Source organism: Helicoverpa zea, chromosome 21 (assembly GCF_022581195.2).
Source record: "Helicoverpa zea isolate HzStark_Cry1AcR chromosome 21, ilHelZeax1.1, whole genome shotgun sequence".
Taxonomy (NCBI): domain Eukaryota; kingdom Metazoa; phylum Arthropoda; class Insecta; order Lepidoptera; family Noctuidae; genus Helicoverpa; species Helicoverpa zea.
The window spans coordinates 1,145,597-1,167,902 of record NC_061472.1 but is presented as its reverse complement, the minus strand read 5'-3'; the positions used below and the strand labels follow the sequence as shown (position 1 = coordinate 1,167,902).

The 22,306-nt window shown below is 35.1% G+C and overlaps 2 protein-coding genes across 2 annotated transcripts; one reads left to right on the top strand and one right to left on the bottom strand.

Annotated features, from left to right (window-relative positions):
* Positions 1 to 4,878: 4,878 nt before the first annotated feature.
* Positions 4,879 to 5,971, top strand: LOC124641016. The gene is made up of 2 exons (XM_047179024.1): positions 4,879 to 4,906; positions 5,522 to 5,971. Exons 1-2 carry the CDS (start codon positions 4,879 to 4,881, stop codon positions 5,938 to 5,940), a joined length of 447 nt encoding a protein of 148 aa, XP_047034980.1. The 3' UTR covers positions 5,941 to 5,971.
* Positions 5,972 to 7,948: 1,977 nt separating this feature from the next.
* LOC124640714 (alpha-soluble NSF attachment protein) lies at positions 7,949 to 20,614 on the bottom strand. The gene is made up of 6 exons (XM_047178611.1): positions 20,398 to 20,614; positions 17,456 to 17,652; positions 12,214 to 12,293; positions 11,804 to 11,989; positions 11,226 to 11,399; positions 7,949 to 10,876 (listed from the first exon to the last, which is right to left on the bottom strand). The coding sequence occupies exons 1-6, from the start codon at positions 20,487 to 20,489 to the stop codon at positions 10,727 to 10,729; spliced, it is 879 nt and encodes a 292-aa protein (XP_047034567.1). The 5' UTR covers positions 20,490 to 20,614; the 3' UTR covers positions 7,949 to 10,726.
* Positions 20,615 to 22,306: the final 1,692 nt, after the last annotated feature.

The window sequence follows — 22,306 nt, the reverse complement described above, 5'->3', positions numbered from 1 at the left end:
ATAAATTATGTAATATTTATAATAATTGGAATACACGATCATTTTCTGTTTTAATTGTCCTGAAATATTATACTTAGAACTAAGTAATTAATCTACTTAATCGATTTCTGAAAATGATGGCTTAAAGGATCCTCATAATATAGGACTACACGTTCGTAATAAACGACACAGTAAACAAATAAATTTAATAAATAAATACATACCTTTAAGTGGGGATATAAATATATAGCTTTCCTCTTTTCAGCCAAAAGTCACTGCTGGACTGCTGCCTCCCCCAAGGTTCGCCACTTTGCTCGATCTTCAGCAATCCTCATACACTGCTTCCCGGTGACTCAGGCCAGATCATCCACCTATCTAGTTGCGGGCCTGCCCACACTGCGTCTTCGTGGTCGCCACTAGAGAACTTTTCTGCCTACTGGCCATCCAATATCGTATTGTATTTGTTTTATTTAGTTAGAGAAATATAATATGTAGATGGCGAGGAGAACAAAATGACTAGCGAAGATGTCATAACGCAAAATCTCTCTCTAAGTAAGAAGCGCGCCGAAATGCGGGTGTTTGGGGGACGAGGAGCTTTGCTAGCTCTTAGCTCTGTCCTCTTACATCTTCTTTAGAACCTGTCCATTATTTTTAAAACCAAATCATCCATGTGCCTCGTTAGATCTAGTAACCGATCAGGCCTTCAGTACGTTACTTGACCTACAACAAGCAGCCTGACCTCCTGCCTTTGACATCTCCGCTCATCTTTCCTTCCTCCGTGGTAGATACATTTACGACAAAGGATAATTTATTGACCAGTTAGTAGTCAAACATCTAAGCATAAACTAGTTTCTTCTGGCGGTTTCACTCGGGTCCGTTATTCTAATTGTTAAGCTAGAGTATAGTTTCATGAAAAACCACCCATTCAACAAACATCCATACAACTTAGGTATGAAAGCAAGCTTGTCCCATGCTTTGGGTTCTGAGACAGGTCTTCCATCGTTTTTATAAAATTAAGTAGATTATGTTTTACAATCTGTTTTACAGCAACGGTTATAAATGATATGCCCTGACCTATTGTTTATGATGCCTAAGGGCAATTATTATCAATTAAAAGAAGTAATTACTCGTTGCCTAGGAGCTAAATCAGAAAAATTATAAGACAACACGTTTAGAAATGATAGACACTTTAATTGGTAACAGAGATGAAACTAATATCTCTGTCACATCGAGTTCTTCCGTGTTTCGGAAAGCACGATAAGCTATAGGTCCCGACTGTCATTTGAACATAGTTGGCAGTCGTTACGGGTAGTCAGAAGTCAGAAAGTCTGACAACCAATCTTACCATGGGGTATTGGGTTGCCCTGGTAACTGGGTTGAGGAGGTTAGATAGGCTGTCGATCCTTGTAAAACACTGGTACTCAGCTGCATTCGGTTAGACTGGAAGCCGACCCCAACATAGTTGGAGCAGGGCTAGGCGGATGATAAGAGACGGTCCTAAAGTTGAACCCTGGGGCATCCAAATGGCAAGTGAAGTAAAGAATATTATAGTTCGGCCATTCAGAGAATGCGTTCCTGACACGTCGCGATTGAACTGACGACGTAACTACATTCATTGATTATTGATATAATAATGTTGTTTTAATGCTCCTCAATTGTTAAAACGGTAAACAACCAGCAAAAATATTTTTATCGTAACTGCAACGCCATTGCAAAGTTACGTCGTCAGTTCAATCGCGACGTGTCAGGAACGCATTCTCTGAATGGCCGAACTATAAGTAGGTAACGAGGTAGGCTAATAACAAGAATATTTCTTTTGCCTGTAGTTTTATAAATAGCATATTATGTCAGGAAATAGTTCAATGTTATTATGTAGGTAGAGACTCTGCTTACTATTTTGTTAAGTGTCCCATTATTTTAGATTTTTCGTGGAAAAACAAACTAGGTACCTACCTATTGTTGTCAAAATTATAATGTTATTATTTGGTCATGTTAATGTAGGAAAATCTTTGTTACAAATATGAATTATTTAGAAAGATTCAAAAGATAACAACTAAACTATTTCCATTTTTAACAATAGATAGTAAATCTGCAGAAGGTTTTTGAGTTTGCACGTCATCATAACAATGAAATAAGACTAATATATTTCATTATTTTTCACAGTATTTTGTAGAATAAATTATGTCATCATCAGTTTTTAAATCATATTATTATGCTAATTCATCGTCTGCCTAATCTTTTCCCGACGGGGTCGGTCGGCTTCCAGTCTAACCGGATGCAGCTGTTTAAGTAGGTACCGGTGTTTTACAAGGAGCGACTACCTCAACCCAGTTACCCGGGCAACCTGATACCCCTTCGTAAGACTGGCTGTCAGAATTTCGGTCTTCTGACTACCTGCAATGACTGTTTATTATAATTTGTTAAAAACACATTAAGTACCTACGTCATTATCGGCGATTAGATCATATGCAAAATCTTACTACGTAGGTACGTATGCAGAAGTTGGCTTCTAGTATATACCATGAGTGCGATGTAGTTTCTTTCCACGTAGAATACCTAAATATACCTCGGCCTGCACGATGCAGTATATAATTAATTATACGTACTTACAAAATCTTACTAATATTATACATGCGATTTGTGACGATGTAGGTACGTTACTCTTTTACGCAAAAACTACAGGGACCCGATTCTCCTAACTTTTAGTTAAGCGACATACGATTCACATTCGACTGAGATCCAATCAAGACTCAATTACGATTGAAGCTTATGTGGCATTCCGCTGTTTTTTCGTTTTTATCCTTTTCTTTCATTTAATAATGAATGATTTTGTCTGCAAATGATTTACGTTGCAATATGTTTGTAGAGCAAACTACCGTAAAGACCAAAATCACCAAAATGGCAGACTAATCGCAAATCAATCAAATGTCGTTGGAATACGATTGGTCTTATATTAGTAGCAGAATACCCGATATGGTTAAAACTGCCATTGCGATTCAATGTTGACATTATTCACTTATGAGAATCGGGCCCCTGGATGGATCTTGATGAAACTTGATAGCAATATAGATTACACGCTAGAATAACATACAGGCTACTTTTTATCCGTTAGCGGGAAGAAGATCCCTCAGGACGCGGGTGAAACTACTGGCGCTATTGGTGTTATGTGTGGAAAATTCGACAAAACACACTTTTCTCTTCAATTTGATATAGAGGCTTTATTTTTATCCAAAGCACATGGGGCTGTTGGGCTGCTGTATATTTTGAAGCTGAAGATTTTAGGATTTGCTAGACCACCCTAATCTCAGAAATGATCTACTGTCAATTCCGATTTGAAAATTCTTTCAGAGTTACTTAAATAGCCTATTTACTCAGGAATGCTACTTTTTATCCTGATGCGTGGAATAGTTTCCCCGGGAACAGGACGATACTGAGAGAAACAAAGATAATGTTACAAGTTTCTGAAAAAAGGGTTTTGAAAAAAAGGTGGACAACGAAGTGATGTTTGAGAGCACCTTTAAATTTTATCCTAAATGCTATTTTATACAATTAATATCCTTCATTTACTTCCAAGATTCCACGGTTTTCATCACAATGTACTTTATAATAAATAGCGTGATTGCAATAATCCAGTTCTATATTCAGAACAAATAGTAACTTGTTACTTACATACTTAATGCATTTAAACACGTTTGACCTAAGACCCCGCGTGGCACATCACACGTGACTCGCCCGATAGACAAAGACCAGGTACAAATGTTTCTTTGCCAAATCGGTCATTGATATCTGATTTATACTTAACTGGTTTCTGCCAGCGGTTTCACCCGCATCCCGTGGGAACTTCTGCACGAACCCGGATGAAAATAAGCCTAGAACCTTCCTCGATAAATGGGCTATTTAAAACTGAAAGAATTTTTCAAATAGGACTAGTACTTCCTGAGATTAGCGGGTTTAAACAAATAAACTCTCCAAGTTTATAATAGGTATAGGTATCGATTAGTAATTAATTTGTAGGTAGGTAACTTCTTTCTTTTGAAGGTGACGTGTTTCGTTTCACGCGCTTCTGAAAGACCAGTCAGCGAACCCTGCGGGGCCTTTTAGGGCCAAAACTTGCCGGGGCTGCGGGATTGTTTTGCTGGGAAGTTTATTCTTCACCGCTTCTTCTTTCCAGCCATGGCACAAGGACATAGTGAAAGGGGCGCTTTGGGGGTGCTGTCCGTTTGTAACTGTGACGTCAAGTGCTATTTTTAGCCTAAAAAATTAGGCTAAAAATAAATACTATTTTGATTGGTTGAAAGCAGACTTGGCAAATATAAAATCAAGATTCATACTTTTATAGATGGTCTAGTTAAGTCTAGTCCATTTAGATGACTGTGGGAAACTTAAAAGATTTATCAAAAAATTTTATCTGTCTATCTTCCATTACCTATTTACGTCAACAAACCAAGGCTAAAGATAAATAATGTTTCTTAACATAAATAATTAGTTCTCTAGGATTTAAGCAAAAACCCAATAACCTGACAAATTCATAGTAGGTAAGTTTTATAAAATATCTTATTTATTTAAATAGCTAGGAATGTCTTGATTGATTTTCTTGGTTGGACTTCTATTTAAATTGCCTACGGCTACAAAGCATGTATGGCTATTAGTCATACATTCATATCAGTCATATTTTTAGGCTTGTAAATACACCTGCCTACTTATTTTAATTCTGTTGAAGGACTTCCTGCAACGTAATACAATAAACATTGTACTTGTACTTAAATTAAAATTCATGCATTTTTGCAACCGATTAACAGTTTACTGCATATTTTATTGCTTTGTACTTAATTTGCAGGTAACAATAAAATTAATAACTGTAATGTGTATTGTCCATTAAGTATGTAAGTTTGAGGCAAGATGTTTCGTATATTCATTCTTCTATATGGTAAGAAAACTAATCTAGTGTAAAAGCTAAAGAGTGTTTTAAATTAGGATTACTGGTCCAAAGAAAAAATGTATTTCCAAGTTCATAGCCTATTTATCGAGGAAGGCTACAGGCTACGTTTCTGTGTACGTGAAAGTCCCAAAACACACGAGTGAAAGATAGTAAAAAGTAGGTAAATCACACGTAAAGAGTTAGGCAGAGGTAGTATGTATCATTTTACGGGAGATAAACAAGACGGCAGTCGGTAACGAAACTACCAAAAAAAGGTTTAACCCAATAGCCATTTTGTTTGTTAAAAAGATCTCATCGTAAAGAAAATGCAAAGATATTTTGAGAAGAGATATATTTAAAATCCTTTCTGTCAAAAAATAATGGAAACATATTTTCGATTCTTTCAGTCAATGAAATCTATGTAGCATACCTACTGGAGCTTAGTCAGTAACTAATATTTATTTTATATTGTATTTTAATTGAAATGACCGTGGTTGGCAAGCATATAATTTATCTGCGTCAAAACATATTAATGAACAAGGCAATAAGAGACTTTACCGATAACCATCTCTTATGAAGTTTAGACATAAATATAATTTGTAAGTATGATTCACTATTCCACAGGTCTTTCACTGACCCAAGCGTACAAAGTGAAGGTTTCAGGAAAATTTTCATTAGGAAACGATCTTGCCAGGGCCTTCAATGAATTGTGCACCCAATTGGTCGACAAGGGAATTGTACCCCAAGAGGTGGTAGATAACATTATGAACAAAGAAAAGGACCAGGAAGATTCTGAGGACAAAGAAAATCAGGAGCAAAAGGCACCACTTTGGGATAGACACGAAGATGGTGCACAGAATTACGATGACAAAACAAAAAAGGTCAAGAGAAAAGATAAGGCGACACAGGACGATAATGCTCCCGTGTTGGACAAAATGTTGCAGAACAATGCAGAAAAGATGCATTTGTACGGCTACCATAAGCAACCGAGCAATAAGCCCGAAGATTTTACTGGGAAACCTTTGAATAATGTACATGTGTAACTTTTTGGAGAAATAAATTGTTTCTGTGAGCCTTTCTTATTCTTATGTTCATCACCCTTTGATCATGTCTTCAAAACAGGAACGAAATTATGGAAACCTACCGCTATATTCTGTTTGACTTCTGTATTTTAATAGGGAGAGTACATAAGGAAGGAAGGATATACATAATCATGTACCCGGTAGTAGGTAATTAAGTAGGTACCTAAAGAAGTTTATGAGGAGGTATAAGTAAAGAATCAACATAGGGAGATTACATAAGGTAGTATATAGGGGGAGTACATAATTAAGTACATAGGGGGACTATATAGTATATACGGGTCTCCACGAGCGATTACATACGAAAGAAGATAATTATTTTTAATTTTTGACATACAAATAATAATTTTTGCATACCTCTTGCACGATAAGTTTTTTTTGCATGCAACCACAATATTTGTACGCTTCCGAGCATAACATAGCGACCTTTTACTTTAATTTAAGAACTGTATTATCTACCTATGTTAAACAAATAAACGATGATTATGATTTTATTTGTATGTCTCTAACCGACCACGGGACTACAGAGTCCCGGATTTTTGGAAGGCGAACGTGGGGCCGAAGCCAACACGCTGAAGCCCTTTTGAGACAACTTTAATGAAATGGTGACACAAAACCGACGATTATCCCTGTATACACTATAGAAATGTACCCAAGGACAATCCCCGGTTCTGTGCTAAACTATTGCTAACTATGGATGAAAACTACTTCGGCTATTGTGATGGGATGCTAGTGGACTAGGAATGGGGAAACTACGGGAACTATGGCACCTGCCGATAACAATGTAATAAATACACGTAAAAATGGCAGGTGGAGACTCGCCAACTCACTTACTGGGCCCCCGGGAATCAGTCGCTAAATCGCAACAAGGGGTCAACAGGTACATGAGCGGCTGAAGGGTGAGGATAATGAAGTGACGTCATTAGCAAATTAGGGTTGTAGACCACAGTGCCCACTGTACGGTAGATGAAAATGAAGATTATGTAAATTAAAGGGATTTCCTGTTATTTTAATCACAATTACAAATTGATATTTTACCAACAATTTTCTGAATATTTCGGATAGACTTTGACCAATTTATTTAATGTTGTTGGAAAGTTTAATGTAGTCATCGTAAATTAAAACCGCGTGGCACTTTGTACTTTCAAACGGTTTTAACCATGGTAAATTATATTTGAAGAAAAAGAAATAAGGAAAAATATAATTTTTAATTAATTCTTAATTTCCTTTTACATTTTAATGACATAAGAAACTTAACGCTTAAATTAAATTTTAACATTGGACCCTTGAATCACGCACATGCCACCACTTAACATCACGTTTTTTTTTTAACATACGGCGCATTTGCCGTTCTTTTACAGTCGTCTATGACATAATGTCGACTATCAGCCGAAAGACGTCCACAGCAGGACAAAGGCCTCTCCCAAGGTTCGCCGCTTTACTTGATCTTCAGTAGCCCGCATCCAATGCTTCCCGGCAACCACTTAGTCTTCTTCTTCTTCCGAGCCTTTTCCCAACTATATTGGGGTCGGCTTCCAGTCTAACCGGATGCAGCCTAGTACCAGCGCTTTACAAGGAGCGACTGACCCGTACAAAACTGACCATTATGCTAAAATACGGCACTCGGTGAGTTTTTAAACAATATACGTAGATTTTCATGGCTACAGTTAGCGATAGGGAGGTACTAATTAATATTCTAAAATATACGTTTTGTACTTAAGTGTAGGTATAGGTATTGTGAGCAATATAATTATTGGTTAATTTTAGCATAATGGACGTAAATTGATACAAAAGTGGCCGGTGATTGCAAAGTGTTAAATTCTGATAGTTTAAACCAATTACAAAATGAATTGGTTAGTTTTATAAGTTTTGGTCGGAAGGTGAAAGAAATTGTAGTAAAGGTCAAGGCACACATGAACAGCGATGAGGGAAAGTTCAACTAAGGACGGGAGCACAATAAAACACAAAAACATTTTGTATTAACATTTTATTTTTACATTAAACGAATATCAGTGTGCCATACAATGCGATACATAACTGGCGTTGCTATGGTTACGGATAATTGCGAAACTTTAACTCTAGACTGTTTTACGGTATGCCACATCTAAGATATAATATTATTGATCTAATGTAGAAGTTAAAAATGTGGACAAAAATTACCATTACCTATTTTCTACTACATGTAACAAACGGTTTTTTTGTAACCTTCTATAGATATTTTATTAATTAGTATTTTGAATCTTTAAAGACGAAATGGATGCTGTAATTTCAACATTACTATACCTTTCGCATTTTATAGAAAGTGATTTATGTTATGTTCGATTATTCTGACTAACTTGAACTATATTACTGTCATGAACTAAATAAATGCAAATTTTTAAAATAACTTATTGAATTGAATTCATTTAGTTAATAGATGTGGCATACAATATATTAATTACCAAAAATGTAAGCCTAACATTAAGGCGAATTTTAGACATATTCGGTGAACTTCTTACAATAATTAAAAACCCGACTGTTTACCGTACGATTTTTTATCTAAAACGCTCTCGACAAAACGCAAGTGCGTAAGTTACCTTAGCTAAATTGGGAAGCCTTATAAGCTCTGAATACACACTACGATTTTTTTGACCTTGGCATCAAAATATCACTTGAATAAATACTGATTTTCATGAGCGGTATGCGATGTTTAGTTCCATTGCAAAGGAAAGATGCAACTATCCTGGAATAGTGCCGTTTTTTAGTTAACACAGTCTTCGATTTGTAAAAGACTTTCAAGTTAGTTAGTCTTCTATAAAACACCTATTTGAATCGTAGTGTGAATACAGTCAGTAGCACAAACATAGTTATGAATTTTGTGAAAGACTTATTTTATCAAACCCGTAAAAATCTTTTGTCTATTGAATTTCAATATGTTATCTTCTTCATACTGCATAAACATAAACTAGAAGTAAAGAAATTAATTTCGTTTCCGGATCATGTAATACAGCTGTTATAATAATCTTCGATGTTTTACTTACATAACCATGTCTGTGCCAATAAGAAAAGAAAATCAAGGGTAAAAAAAAAATAGAAATTAAAAATATAAAATTTATTAACGAAACAAGACATTATTTACAACAACAAAATAAAATGTTATAAATATTATTTTTTAACTCTAAATGAGAATAGGCCCCATTGCAAATAACTTTTGTGGGAAACAAAATTGTCTAGTGGTAATGCCATAATACATATTAGAACAAACATACTGAAAGAATATTAGTTTAGAAATTAATACGGAAATGTCTCACTATTTCATAACACGAATTATAAAACCATAATGCATAATCTGATAGGATTCATCTTATGTTGAAGGTAACAACGTGAACTCCAAAGTATCAAGAATACCATACTCTTTAACAGGTTGCAAGTAACAAAAATACATAAAACATTTTTCAGCTGGCAATACCACTGCATCAAACAAAATTGTACGGGGGAATCCTTTTAACGCTATTTAAAAACAATAATATATACAATAAACGCCACGCCGGCCTCGCAATACAAGAAAAATAAATATAAATAAAGAGTATATAACTCAAACGAAATCACTGCGTAAATTGGAACGTTACAGTTTTAACGTACAGATAAAAAACATTTTTCGATAATGATTTTACTCCCGACTTATATTCTAATTATACCGACTAAATCTTGAATACTAAATATTGTGTTTGTGTCACATTTTTTGACAATTGAAATACTCAAACACGATTGCGTAACTTAGTACATCTTTCTTTAATCAAAAATTCATTTAAACTAATCGGAATGCGATCAATAAGACTTGGGGCTTACATAATCAGACTTAAATGCCCGTGATGGGAATCAATCCTTGTAAACAATAATATGGATTTGACAGAGTGTTTAGAAGACACTGTTACAATGAATGCGGAATTAAGTTATGAAAAGTAATAGGATTCGTGAACCAACAGCCATCACTTAATACTCTGAAAACTAAAACCTACCAAATAAACGAGTATCAATCTCTCTCTACCGCTATCAGTCAACATTTTATCAATTACTACCAAAGAAAACTAAAAGCCTGTCAAACAATGTGACACAAACATTGATTTGCCTAACTTGTTACAATGAAATAGGCATAATGAAATATTCTACAGAGTTTATGATAAAAAAGGAAACATTATATCGCCCTTCGCCGCTCACCGTTATGCAAGCATTATTGAGCATCAATCGCGTCTTCTTACATACTCTATAGATTACCTATAGACAATTGTGTCATGACAACGTCAAAATGACAGCAGCTGTCATGACTGGAACGTCATAAATGTCATTTCATGGTAAATGTCAAGTTGCTTTTTGATTTTTGACACGCTCGTAGATCTTGTTGTATTTAAGTAGTTTTATTAAATTATACATTAACAGAAAATTGCATTACAATCAACTTAAAATAAGTTATATTGTTAGGACAGCTAAACTGACAGCCGAGCATGCATTGTCCCTTCACATAACAAACTCGATTCCTTTCTAACATATTTATTGCGATGTAACACTCTCTAGAAAAACAATGCACGACTCGAATCACAATTCAAAATTGGAAGATTCTGATTTCAAATTTAAAAAAGGAAACAAGAGACATAATTGCCAATAAAAATAATAAATGTAGTTTTTTAATTAAACATAATAAGGTTGGATTTAATTAAATAATGCTGGCCACTCACGCTGGACACACGGCTGCGGCAGGCGGGAGGCGAGTGACTCAGCGCAGGTCGGGGTTGTCGTTGATCTGTTTCTTGATGCGAACGAGCATGGTCGTATACCACTGGTCCAGTCGAGATATGCTGTCGTAGTTTTTCACGGCTTCGGTGAAAGCGTCCACGTTTTGCTCTTCCAAATGCTCAATCAGCTCCTGGAATAGATAGATGACAAGCTTAGTTATTGTCAGAACAGAAAATAGATATGCTTTAGCTGTGTGCTCTTAGAAAATGAGTTATATTATTTCAAATGCTTTTTAGTACCTATCATTAAGAATTGTATTGAATCTGAATGTCGGATTTCCACGTTTCCGATGGAGCTTCTAAGTCCAGAACCCAGATTGTACCATACAATGGCCCTAAACATTTGCCAACTAGCCGACGAGATCCAAAATTATTTCAGAGACACGTAAAATTTAGAGCCGTAGTTGTTGGTCCTAGTTGGTTATCAAAAGCTGACAATATGGTAAGGAAACAGCTAGGCAGATGATGAGACAGCCTCACCTTGATCAGCTTACACTCCCTAGTGTCGGCGAAGGCGGGGTACAAGCCGCAGTACTTCTCGACGGCGTGTTGAGCGTTCAGTATGTCGACGCAGAGATGACACAACGCCGCGCGGAACATGTACTCTTTAGCGCTGTATTTCAGCAGGCTATTGTCCAGGGACGATTTGGCTATCTGAAAGGTGAAATTAGAGTGTAAAAAGATAACCATACCAATTCTAATTTCTTACATGTTTCGGTTTTTCATTTTCAGTTGTTGATACTAAAGTTTGAAAAAGCGCATCAATTTTGTCTGGATTTGACTTCATATATTTGTTTTTAAACAGTGCTGATCTCTAAATGCTTACTAGAATAAAGCCTTAAAAGGTTTCAAAATTCATGGTATCTTCGTAGAAAGCGTTAAAAATTAGCGTCAGGCACTACCTGTCTGGCATAATGCTGAACTGGACTTATTTGGCACAATTATCTATTGTTGTTGTACTTTTACTCCCTATTTGTGCTCATGTTGTGTTATCTAAATATTTTTTATTTCTATCTAATAAAGAGTAATGTTAATGGGACCTTGCAAAGATCACTCACCTGCTCGTAGATCTGTATAGCCTTATCATAATGCTCGAGCTGGGCCGCATACTGGGCAAGCTTGAGCATGCACTTGTTGGCGGAGGAGGTGGACTCCTCACCGCGGAAGTAATCAGCCGCCTGTTCGTAGTGCTGCATTGCACGGGACAGGTCCACGCACTCGGTTTCATATAGCTCAGCAATGTTCTGTAGGAAGGGAAGTATTGTTAATACTTGGGGTTACGTTACAGCTTTTTCATTGTAACACTGCTGGGCACAGGCCTCCTCTCACACCGAGAAGGATTGAGCATTAATAATGAAAATATAAACTTCAGGATAGTACCGGCCATGTATCTAAACTGTCCTCATTTTCATATACATACTGCAATATAAATTGTGTAATTAAAATCTGCAGATTTAGAAGTATTTACCTGATGCTGTTTAGCAGCTACGGTGAATCGTCCCATATCGGTGTAGATCTCAATGGCCTTCAGCAGACACGAGACAGCCTCTGCAATTAAACACAAACTATTTAAAAAAATTAGATCATAAACCCCAACTTGTGTTTAAAATAAGAAGAATTCAAGGTTCTCAATAACCTGTTTTATTATAATCTCCATGCATAATAAAACAACGTTTAACAGTAAAACAATAAATCGGGCCCAATAATAGTTCCCTGTGGAACCCCAACTCATGTTACTATTTTTAAAACCAGTATTATCATTAAATCCAGCGGCGCCAGCGCTTATCTACATACTAACACGTAGGAAATTACAGTCAAATCATTTCTAATATTGATATGCGCGTGGCAACTGCCAATTACGTCATGTTAAGGCTATTAAACGCCATAGGGAAATCGATTGACACCATTATTTGGCATACTTCACCACGCGCCAGACGGCCTATATTCATTACTAACACTTAGGTCTGTGTCTACCTATATTATTACCGAGTTTATCCTGATATAAATGGTAATTATTTCTTATGAATTGTTTAGGCAAAGGACACGAATAAGATCATTTCTCTACTAAATGTTTTTTTAGTTTAGTTTGTTCTAAAATACATCGAGTATCTTTGCAATGTGAATGTGACCTTTGTTTATTCGTAAAAAATGTTTTTCAGCTTACTGCGTAGATACAGACGCATTTTATGAATACGTATTTCGTTAGCGGTCAGTGAAAGGACTATGAATATAAGATGAGACAAAGAAGAACGACGGTAAAATATCGGGCACATGGTCCAAGGTACCGGTGGTTAGGACCAAAAAGATAGGAACCTCCTCACAACACGTGCCATAATCAAGGAGTACTGTCTTTTGAAGCAGTCCCTTGATCCAACCGCCTAGCGAGAGCCTCATGAGGTGCTCTTGGCATACATAATCTTCTACAAACACAAGTACAGAAAAAAAATCGTAACGCCATATTATCTTGCTATTGTGTACATTGAAGTCAATAGATTAAAGATAAGCTACTAAGATATCAGCTGATCATCTGTTATCAGCAACATTAACACAGATAACTAAGGTGATGTAATACGTGTAATGTTGTTCATCAAACAGTCAAGATTTGTATTACGTTGTTTATAGTAAAAATAGTTGTTTTCCATGGGACACAAAAAGCTGCGACATGGAGTTACTTGAAATCTATACTAATTTCATAAAGCTGAAGAGTTTGTTTGAACGCGCTAATCTCAGAAGGTTTCTTTCAGTGTCTGTCCAGTTATAGATGAAGACTATAAGCTTCTTTTTATCCGATGGATAGTTTTCATGCGACGCTTAACTTATTAGACAACTCATTTTCCGATCCAGGAATTTTATCAAAGTGACGAACGTATAGAACGGATCAACTTTGGCATCGGAAATACCATTGCTTGCATTTGTCATATTATTAAGTTGGGCTCAGAGATGCAAATCATCTTGCTTCGATTGTGAACGATTTCTGTTTAAACTAGAACTAAATGGATAGGATTCATCTTTTATATTTATAATATTAATCTTTAGAATAATATGCTTCAACAACAAATAAGAATCAAAAACCTTTTGGCACGGAATTATTTACCCCTCGTAGACCGATAAAATACTGATAAATTACGCCTCCACGTCAAGTATCAAAATCTATTCCTTCATTTATAAAATGGTAGGTTCAATGAGAGAATTAAATGCGAAAGCTAAAAAACATTCTACAGATAAGGAAACACCATCGTTCACAATCCATGACAAGAAAAATGTGGAACGTATAGGCAAAAGTAATTGGAGCACGTCCCAGGGGGTATGCACCCCATTGCGAGAAAAAAATCGTAGATAACAAATAAATGTCTTCATCAATGAAATCAATGAAATCTATGTCTTACATAATAATTGGTCCCCAAATGGCCACTCATAAGCCAATTACAAAATGAATCCTTCTGACATACATTTCAAAGAAACTTAACGATGTATTACCATCAAAGTATACCTACATTTCAGCCAAAGTTAAAAACAAATGTTCACTAAAGGACAGTTTGGCGATGATCCAAACACATCGTACATCGTAGACTATGTTTTAGCATGTAGCTCCGCTTGGCTAGATTGAACTGAGCTACACGAAATGTAGGCTTCATCCGGAATGCTAGGAAGGATGTACTATTTATTGTGTATAGTAGGATTTTCCGAAGCTATGTATATAGATATGTATGACTAGCTAGGATGTGGGATAATCTCTAACGTGTGTATTATTTTACTGATTTCCCATCGATATCATTCGAGTTCCGTGGGGAAACCTCCGAAAACGAAAATAAAAAGCCTCCATTCTTCCTAGATATATGGATGGCTATGTACCACAAAAAAACACTAAATAACCACAAAAATTAATACAATTTTGCAAGTAATAAGTTTTCTGCGCGGTCTTTGGAAGGCCTAAGCTTACACGATTCCAATTATAATTTTGAACCGAATTGGGCGTAGCGAACGTAATACAAAATTATCTCTGTATATTCTGCCTTGACTATTTCGAGTTTCGAGGATTATTTGAATTTATTACTGTATTAAATTGAGCTATATAAAATGCTACTTTCGTCCAGCATGGGAATACGCATTAAAGTAGCCCATAGACTTAATAATATACAGAAATCACACCAATAATTCTTCAGCTTTGTATCAATAGTACCTAATGATAATAACGTTTAGAAAGTCCTAGGAATTCTAGGAGTAATTTCTACCACTGCACCTACATCACATTGTACGTCTATTGTTTTTATACTTTATAGTACAACAATGATAAGATTTCCGCTACGACTTAATGTAAAACAATAAAATATGCATGGATTTCCTTACTACTACATTTATAATTCATACACAAATTGCGTAATTTCAACTTGAAATTGTATACTCCGGTAATTGTCGGTAATTAAGTAAACAGACCAACTTAACTCGACTTAATGAACACTTAGCTTACAGCGCATCAGTAATTTCTGAAAGTCTAGACCAATGGTTCTTAACCTTTTTGACATGAGGGACCACTTTAACTAAAGTTTGTCGTGCCGGGGACCACCTCATCGGTTTACCTAAATTAGCACTCATTTGTTTATTATTTATCAAAAAACATCTGAATTTTTGGGTCATCATCATCATCATCAACAGCCTATAGCAGTCCACTGCTGGAAATTTTTATCGTACTTAAACCAAATATTACGTAAAATTTAGCCCAAACATACTTAACGTTTTGTTTGTTGACAAATGCAAAAATAAGGGCCATAATATAGTTTCTGAATACGCGAGCGAGGCGAGCGCGAAATTTTATCGGACTTTAACCAAATATTACGTAAAATTTAGGCCAAACGTACTTAACTTTTTGTTAGTTGACAAATGCCAAAATAAGGGCATACCGTTTCTGAATACGCGAGCGAAGCGAGCGCGAAATTTTAATTATTTTTTAAGACTCAAAACCAAAATTACGTAAAATGTAGCCCAAACATACATTTTCATGAATGGGGGGACTAAGTACGACACACCCGATATACGTCCATGCCAAAACCCCCGCTCGCAATTATAAGTCGATAAAAATTAAGTTAGATAACGTATAGCAACTTCGCGAAGCCAAGCTTCGCGGACCACTTGGAATGCCTCCAGGGACCACCAGTGGTCCGCGGACCACCGGTTAAGAACCACTGGTCTAGACGCCTTCAGTTAATATTGATTTTGTCTTCTAATACCAATATTAAAGCTTTGTCATCAACCATTTTGGTTCCCACGGTGAAATACGAAATGGCTTTTTCGCGTTTCTCTTTTCGAATGTTTTTTCTTGTATATCCTTTGGGAACTATTTGATTTATCGAAGCTAAAAGTATTTTTTGCTTTGTTTGTTTGGCTGGCTACTTCAGACTGGCTTTTAGGACCAAAAAAAGGTTATTTTTTCATGTAATTCTTTTACAAGCCCTACAAAGTACTGGCTCTATTGTTACATGAATGAAAACTTTGTAAACTATAAATAAGTAAGTATAGCAAGTTCTCAAATAATAACCTTGTGAACAAGTGTGTTGTTATTTATAACTAGCTTCTACACACATTTTTCCGCGTAATAGGGGAAATACTTCGCGCAATTGGATAGAGTAGTCTCTAAAAACGTAGAGTAGTCTCTAAAAACGTCTAATTAAAAACAGGACCGAAAATATTACTGATTCATTACCATGAAGAAAACTTATCTGCATAATCTAATCTGAGTTGCTAGATGACTCACAGTCTCAGTCAAACCTACTTGTTACGAGACAACGTTTATGCCAAAACAGTAGGACTACATTATAGTTTTGTTGAGCAAGAGGAATTCCATGACTTTGAATCAGCTCGTTTTATTATGGCGTTCAAACTGTTTTACAAAGATTACATAGTTTTTCTTTTGGTAAACAACTGTTATGTTGTTACTTATCATATTTTCTCATGTCTGTGGGAAAGGTGTTATTTTATTTCCTCTTTTTTTCTCCCTTTTTACAGCTTTGAGTCAATTTGTGCTCTGCCCGTCATTGATCGATTTTTTATGCCAAAATTACCAAGCCCCTCTCTAACTGCCTCCAAAAATACACATAGAGGAAGACTTCAATTAGCCACTAACATTTATTTACTATAATAACCATGAGTCATCAGTCTCCTACGTGCAAACATTACGCCCATTAAAAAGCTAACTCCCAGTCACCGTTACATCGACGCATGTGATAAGGTTGATAAGCTAAGCGTAATTTCACTTTTAACTCAGGTCGCCGAGTGAAACTCATTACAACATAAAGTACACGCAAAAATGTTATTGCTATAACTATCAAGAACTTGTTTTTAACGTTGTAACGTTAAATTGTTTTAAATGCGGTGTACAACCATTGCAAAATCTCGATTGCCCAAACTAAAAGATATTGTTTTTTTTTTTTAAATTTTGGTAAACCAATAAGTGAAATGTACTAATATGTTCCAGCCCATGAAAGAAAAGATTGGCATAATAATATGGCTTTCTTCTTATATGGCTGAGTGAAGTAGTTCCTTTGGCCACAAGTGAAACTGTGAGAAACAGGTGATAATATTAACAGGAAACTTTCCTGTTAATATTATCGTGTTTCCTGTTAATAATAGTTAATCAATGTAGGTGAATTAATCAATGTGCTAAAATCCTGATTAATAAAAATGACGAATATTTTAAAGATTATTCTGTCACTTACCATTAGGATCACACTTCTTATAACAATTGGAAGCGTCGACGAAGTTGGTAGCCGCATCGTGGCGGACCCCAGCCTTCAGATGCAAGTTGGCTGCACTGCAGAACGCCTGACCTGCCTGCGCCCACTTCTTGGCCATTTTGAACAGGTTTGCTGCCCGGAGGTAGCAGTCTACTGCCTCTTCAACTTTCGATGAACCACTGAGAAATGACGTGACTTTTACAAATTGATCAAAACTGTATAATTTGCTTTGTGGGGGTTTCTAGATAATATGATAGATGTGGTGGATAGGACCCCTAAGTTGCAAGTTATTAACTTTTGTGTGATAAAATAACTGTTTCAACTTTTCAGGTGCGGTAGCTGATGCTGAGACCTTTGAAGAATATCATTTGAACCTGATATATCATGAACAAAAGACACCCCCTGATAATACAAGATATTTTTTGATTATCCCACTAGGTCAAAACTAATGTTGCTGCAAATAGTTCCTTAAAAGCATGTTGCTAATAATATTACCACCATGCTGATAAAGTGATAATTAATAGGAATTTTATGCTACACATGCTAAACTAGTCATATTATTAGGTACATCAACAAAGTGTTTTTATAGAGGTGTTGTTTTATGGAATCTTCCTAATACATACAAGAATGAGGTACAATTTTGTGTTTGTGAGGTTGTAGGAGGTAATGGCTCTATTAAAACATTTTTCAAAATAGTTTTATTAATAGAAAACCATGTTTTCTTGCAATACATAGGTTATATTCTATCATAGTATATGAATAAGTGGTTCTACTGGGATGTGGGTGAAACCGTAAGAAATGTGCAAATAATATGGTGTTTTAAGAGATAAAACAAAGTATGATGTGAAATTAGATATGAATGCAGTTTGTGTTAGACATTTAAAAGGCACTAAAATCCCAGCAAAAAGACGTTTTGACTTTGCAATACCCAGTTGCTAAAAATACACAAAAGTTTGAATAATCCTATCAATTTCTTGTGGCATATATTCATTATTTTAATTAATTAAAGAGATTAGAATATTATGTATAAATAAGTATATAATACAAACATTCTAAGCAGTATAATTGTAAAAAATAAAATACAAACAAAGCCTAAACATTTGCATACTGAATTCAGTCTCAAGGATTGTTTGTTCACGAGCTATCAATTACTAATACATTACATTAGCCACTCTGACGTCCGTGGATAGTACAGTATCCAAGAAAAAAGTAGCGTCATACGCCCATGGATACTATAGTATCCAAAGCGACGAGTTGTGTTTAACTCCATCTATTTTAAAATTCAGTATTATTTGTTGAGTTTTGACAGATTATCTATACAGCTGATGAAATAGTTCGACGAAAAAATAAGAGATGGTAGTGTAATAAGCTTTTGACAAAAAAAAAAATATTTTTTTAAGTTCAGTTGACGCGTTTGTCGTTCGTTTCGTTAAGTGTTTTTATAAGTGTCAACTATTATGTCGTTTTGTTTTATATATTTTACAAGTGTTATACATCAAAATAAACTAGAAGATTTGGGCTTTACGATGATGTTTAAATATCACAGTTTTAGCTGATAAATCTAGTCTAATTTTAACTTCAAACGATTGTTGTTTCGAAAAAAGTCCGGTCAAGGTCATAGGCCAATCTTACTTTTGTTTATGCATATTTTACATACTTTGCATTAAAATATTATATCTAGTATCGTAATAAGCAAAATAATACATTTTTCAAACAGAAATATACTAAATTCATTGAAAATTTCGTAATAGCCTTCTAGAGCGCGGGAGACATCGCGGTAAAATTACGAAGAGTAGTGTTTTGTTTCGATTTAATTAAAATACTTAGAGTTAACTGAATATAATCAAATATACATCAAAAGAAAGGGTAATAAGCCTAGTTTGTTCTGAAAATATTTTATTGATAAAATATGCAACAGTTGTCCCTTATATTTTAAAATGGTAGAAATAAATGTGTTTTTTTCTTCTTAAAATCATGTTTAACCCGGATTTTAGTATCAAAGATTATAACTAACGATTTTAAAATATCATTAACTTTGATCTGTATTCTTTTATCATTTTTTTCATATTTTTTTCTTTATTCTAGCCATTACGGTTCAGTAGCTGTATAGGTTTTTTGTTACGGCGAAGTTGCGCGGCGTCCGAGCCGCGCGCGGCTGGACGTTAGAGAGAGAAACGGTCGCGCGGCCCGGACGTTAGAGTGGTTAGGAAAAGAAGTGTTTTTCTGTTATCCAACTTATTATGCAAAGGCCTTCAGGTTACATTAAATGAGATCATTATTGTAGTTTCCTTTATTTGTTTATAGCAGTTAGAATTTTAGACAATAGATATGTATGTGTAATGTATATTGGACCAGCATTGCACTGTTATGTCTGTGGACAAATTTAGCTTATTACCTTATCTATTAGGCTTAGTAAATCCATCATCATCTTACATTTTTTTTATTATATTTTTAAAGAAGATAGTATTGATAATAGTGCCACATGTGGGAGTGAGCTCTTTGACATTGTTTCCTTAATAATCCAGGATACTTGAACTAATTGGGGAATTATCATAATAAGTGCTTTATTCCTTCATCCACGATTTCACGCCTAGTTGAATCATAGTCTAATAAGATTCTAGATTAGATCCCAGCATTACTCATGGATCGTATGACAGTATTTTAGGCTGCAGTGTAATAATAAAACCGTGTTTAATTGCGAACATAATTCACTTAAACAGGCTGCCTTAATCAGAATACCCAGAGAGAGTAAGTGGTTCAACAATGAAATTACATTTGCCAAAAAAAATTTGGTTAATCAATGTTTATTCATGCAGGAATTTCATGTTCACAGGTCATCGGGAGATACAGAAGGTTGTAACGAAGTCAATTAAATCGCAATTAGGACAATATCAACAAAATAATGATTAACTCATTGTCCTCACCCGAAAAGTGATCCAAAGAAAGTTTTCGAAGAACTCAGCTTCTTCTCCGCCTCGGCCATTAACTGCATAGCTTTCTGTTCATTGTCTGCCATCTTTGTGGCTTATTTAACACTAAACACTACGAAAAGTTTACTAAATTCTCTTCAATTTTACAATTTATTGACAAAATGTCGTCAGCGACGATAGGAGAAAATCCGTCGCTGTCATCGATTGATTTCGTGTTGCCAGCTCCAAAAGATAGATTTTAATAATTTGGCTGCGTTCGCAAATTATATTTTGTTATGTTACTACATAATACATGTAATTATACTACTACATAATACATGTAATACATGTAATTATATGTTGTAACCAACGCATCGATGTTTGCAACTAGTTAGGCATAGTTCTTGCTGATATACTCAAAACTATGCTTAGTAACGGAAATTATATCTGGATTTCAATAGCAATTTAACTTTTTGTGCAAATACATTTTCACGGAAATGGTGAATTCCAATCTTTCTCGTATAAGTATCTTACTAATTGTTAGAAAACATTCATTTCAAACACAGTTGCTCAATGATATAACTAAAAATGTTGTTTTTTACAATTTTCACAAGGTATTTTCTACCACCCATTTTAATCAATTTCAAATAAATGAGTCACCCTTTACGAGCCCCGCGATTTCTCAATAGGATTATCACGGTTCGGTAGGTATATTTTGTTTCTTAGCTAATAATAATATAATTTTAGGTCCAACGTTAGATGAAACTTGGTAAGGTAAGGAGATAACAATACTGCTTTTGGCCTTAACCTCGCATACCTATAGAGTAACCCCATCTTGCCATGACCATAATCGCAGGAACTCACTTGGACTTGGAGGGCTAGCTGCTTGTCTATTTCAGTCGTGATAAATGAGTAATTAAATTCTATTTCAAGCAGATGGGGGTTATTCCCGCTCGGTAACACCCTTTCGTCAACACTGTTGACGATCGGGAAAAAAGTTTTGTTCGTTCAGTGTCCATGAATGCTGGTTTTTATTTTTAAAATATGGAAATAAAATGACAAGGATTTTTTAAATGTTTTAATGGATTATGTTAGATCTTTTAAAACACACTTAACTAGAAAATAAAAGTGCCCTTATCATGTGCACAATAACCATTTTACACTAAAATAATAAATAGCGTTTGTCAACACTGTGAACGACGAAACTTTTTTTTCCCGATCGTCAACAGTGTTGACGAAAGGGTGTTACCGAGCGGGAATAACCAAGCAGATCACTTGGCGTCTCTCTAGCTAGTTAAGGAATTACTCACTAATAATTGTCTTAGTAAAGTAAAAAAAAAACTATTCTAAAAAACTTTAATATTGTTGGGCTTACTAGCCGACAGAAGGGTTGATTTGGCTTGTAATTTTACCTGTATCTGTATGTTAATTAACTATAGTGTCCTGTTTGATATTTACCGAGGATTTACTTAGGTTTTGGAAAGGACACTCCAGTCTTCATAGTATGATACGCAGAATCTTTGATATTGCCATATAGAAAGTAAGTGGGTACCTTAAATTATCGGTAGTCTTATATTAGTTAAGAAAATGAAACACTAATGAATAACTTTTATTAATTTATTGTGTTTATAGATAGATCAATCGCCCCACTATTTGAGATTCAACAAGATAAGTACACAACTTTCGAAAGCTTTAGAAGTAGGTAGTTTCGTTTGAGAAACATTGTTACAATAAATTATTGTTCATACAAGTAGATAGAACACTTCGCTCCTAACAAAAATATATTTTCCAATAGGTCACTTTTTAATCCCTAAATAAATCTTATGTCCGGCTTAACTCATTACGAGTTGGGTAGTGCTTAGTTCCCATACATTTTTGATACGTAAAATTATTTGGGGATCACAAAGTCACCTTCAATACTTTA

What these genes read in the sequence shown, in the direction of transcription:
- LOC124641016 (XM_047179024.1), top strand. Translation starts at nt 4,879, where the DNA reads ATGTTTCGTATATTCATTCTTCTATATG. An exon ending in TATATTCATTCTTCTATATG is followed by an intron (nt 4,907 to 5,521) that starts GTAAGAAAACTA and finishes ACTATTCCACAG; the next exon opens with GTCTTTCACTGACCCAAGCG.
- LOC124640714 (XM_047178611.1), bottom strand. Translation starts at nt 20,489, where the DNA reads ATGGCAGACAATGAACAGAAAGCTATGCAGTTAATGGCCGAGGCGGAG. An exon ending in TAAGAAGTGTGATCCTAATG is followed by an intron (nt 12,294 to 17,455) that starts GTAAGTGACAGA and finishes GTTTAATTGCAG; the next exon opens with AGGCTGTCTCGTGTCTGCTG. An exon ending in CTATACAGATCTACGAGCAG is followed by an intron (nt 11,400 to 11,803) that starts GTGAGTGATCTT and finishes TTCACCTTTCAG; the next exon opens with ATAGCCAAATCGTCCCTGGA.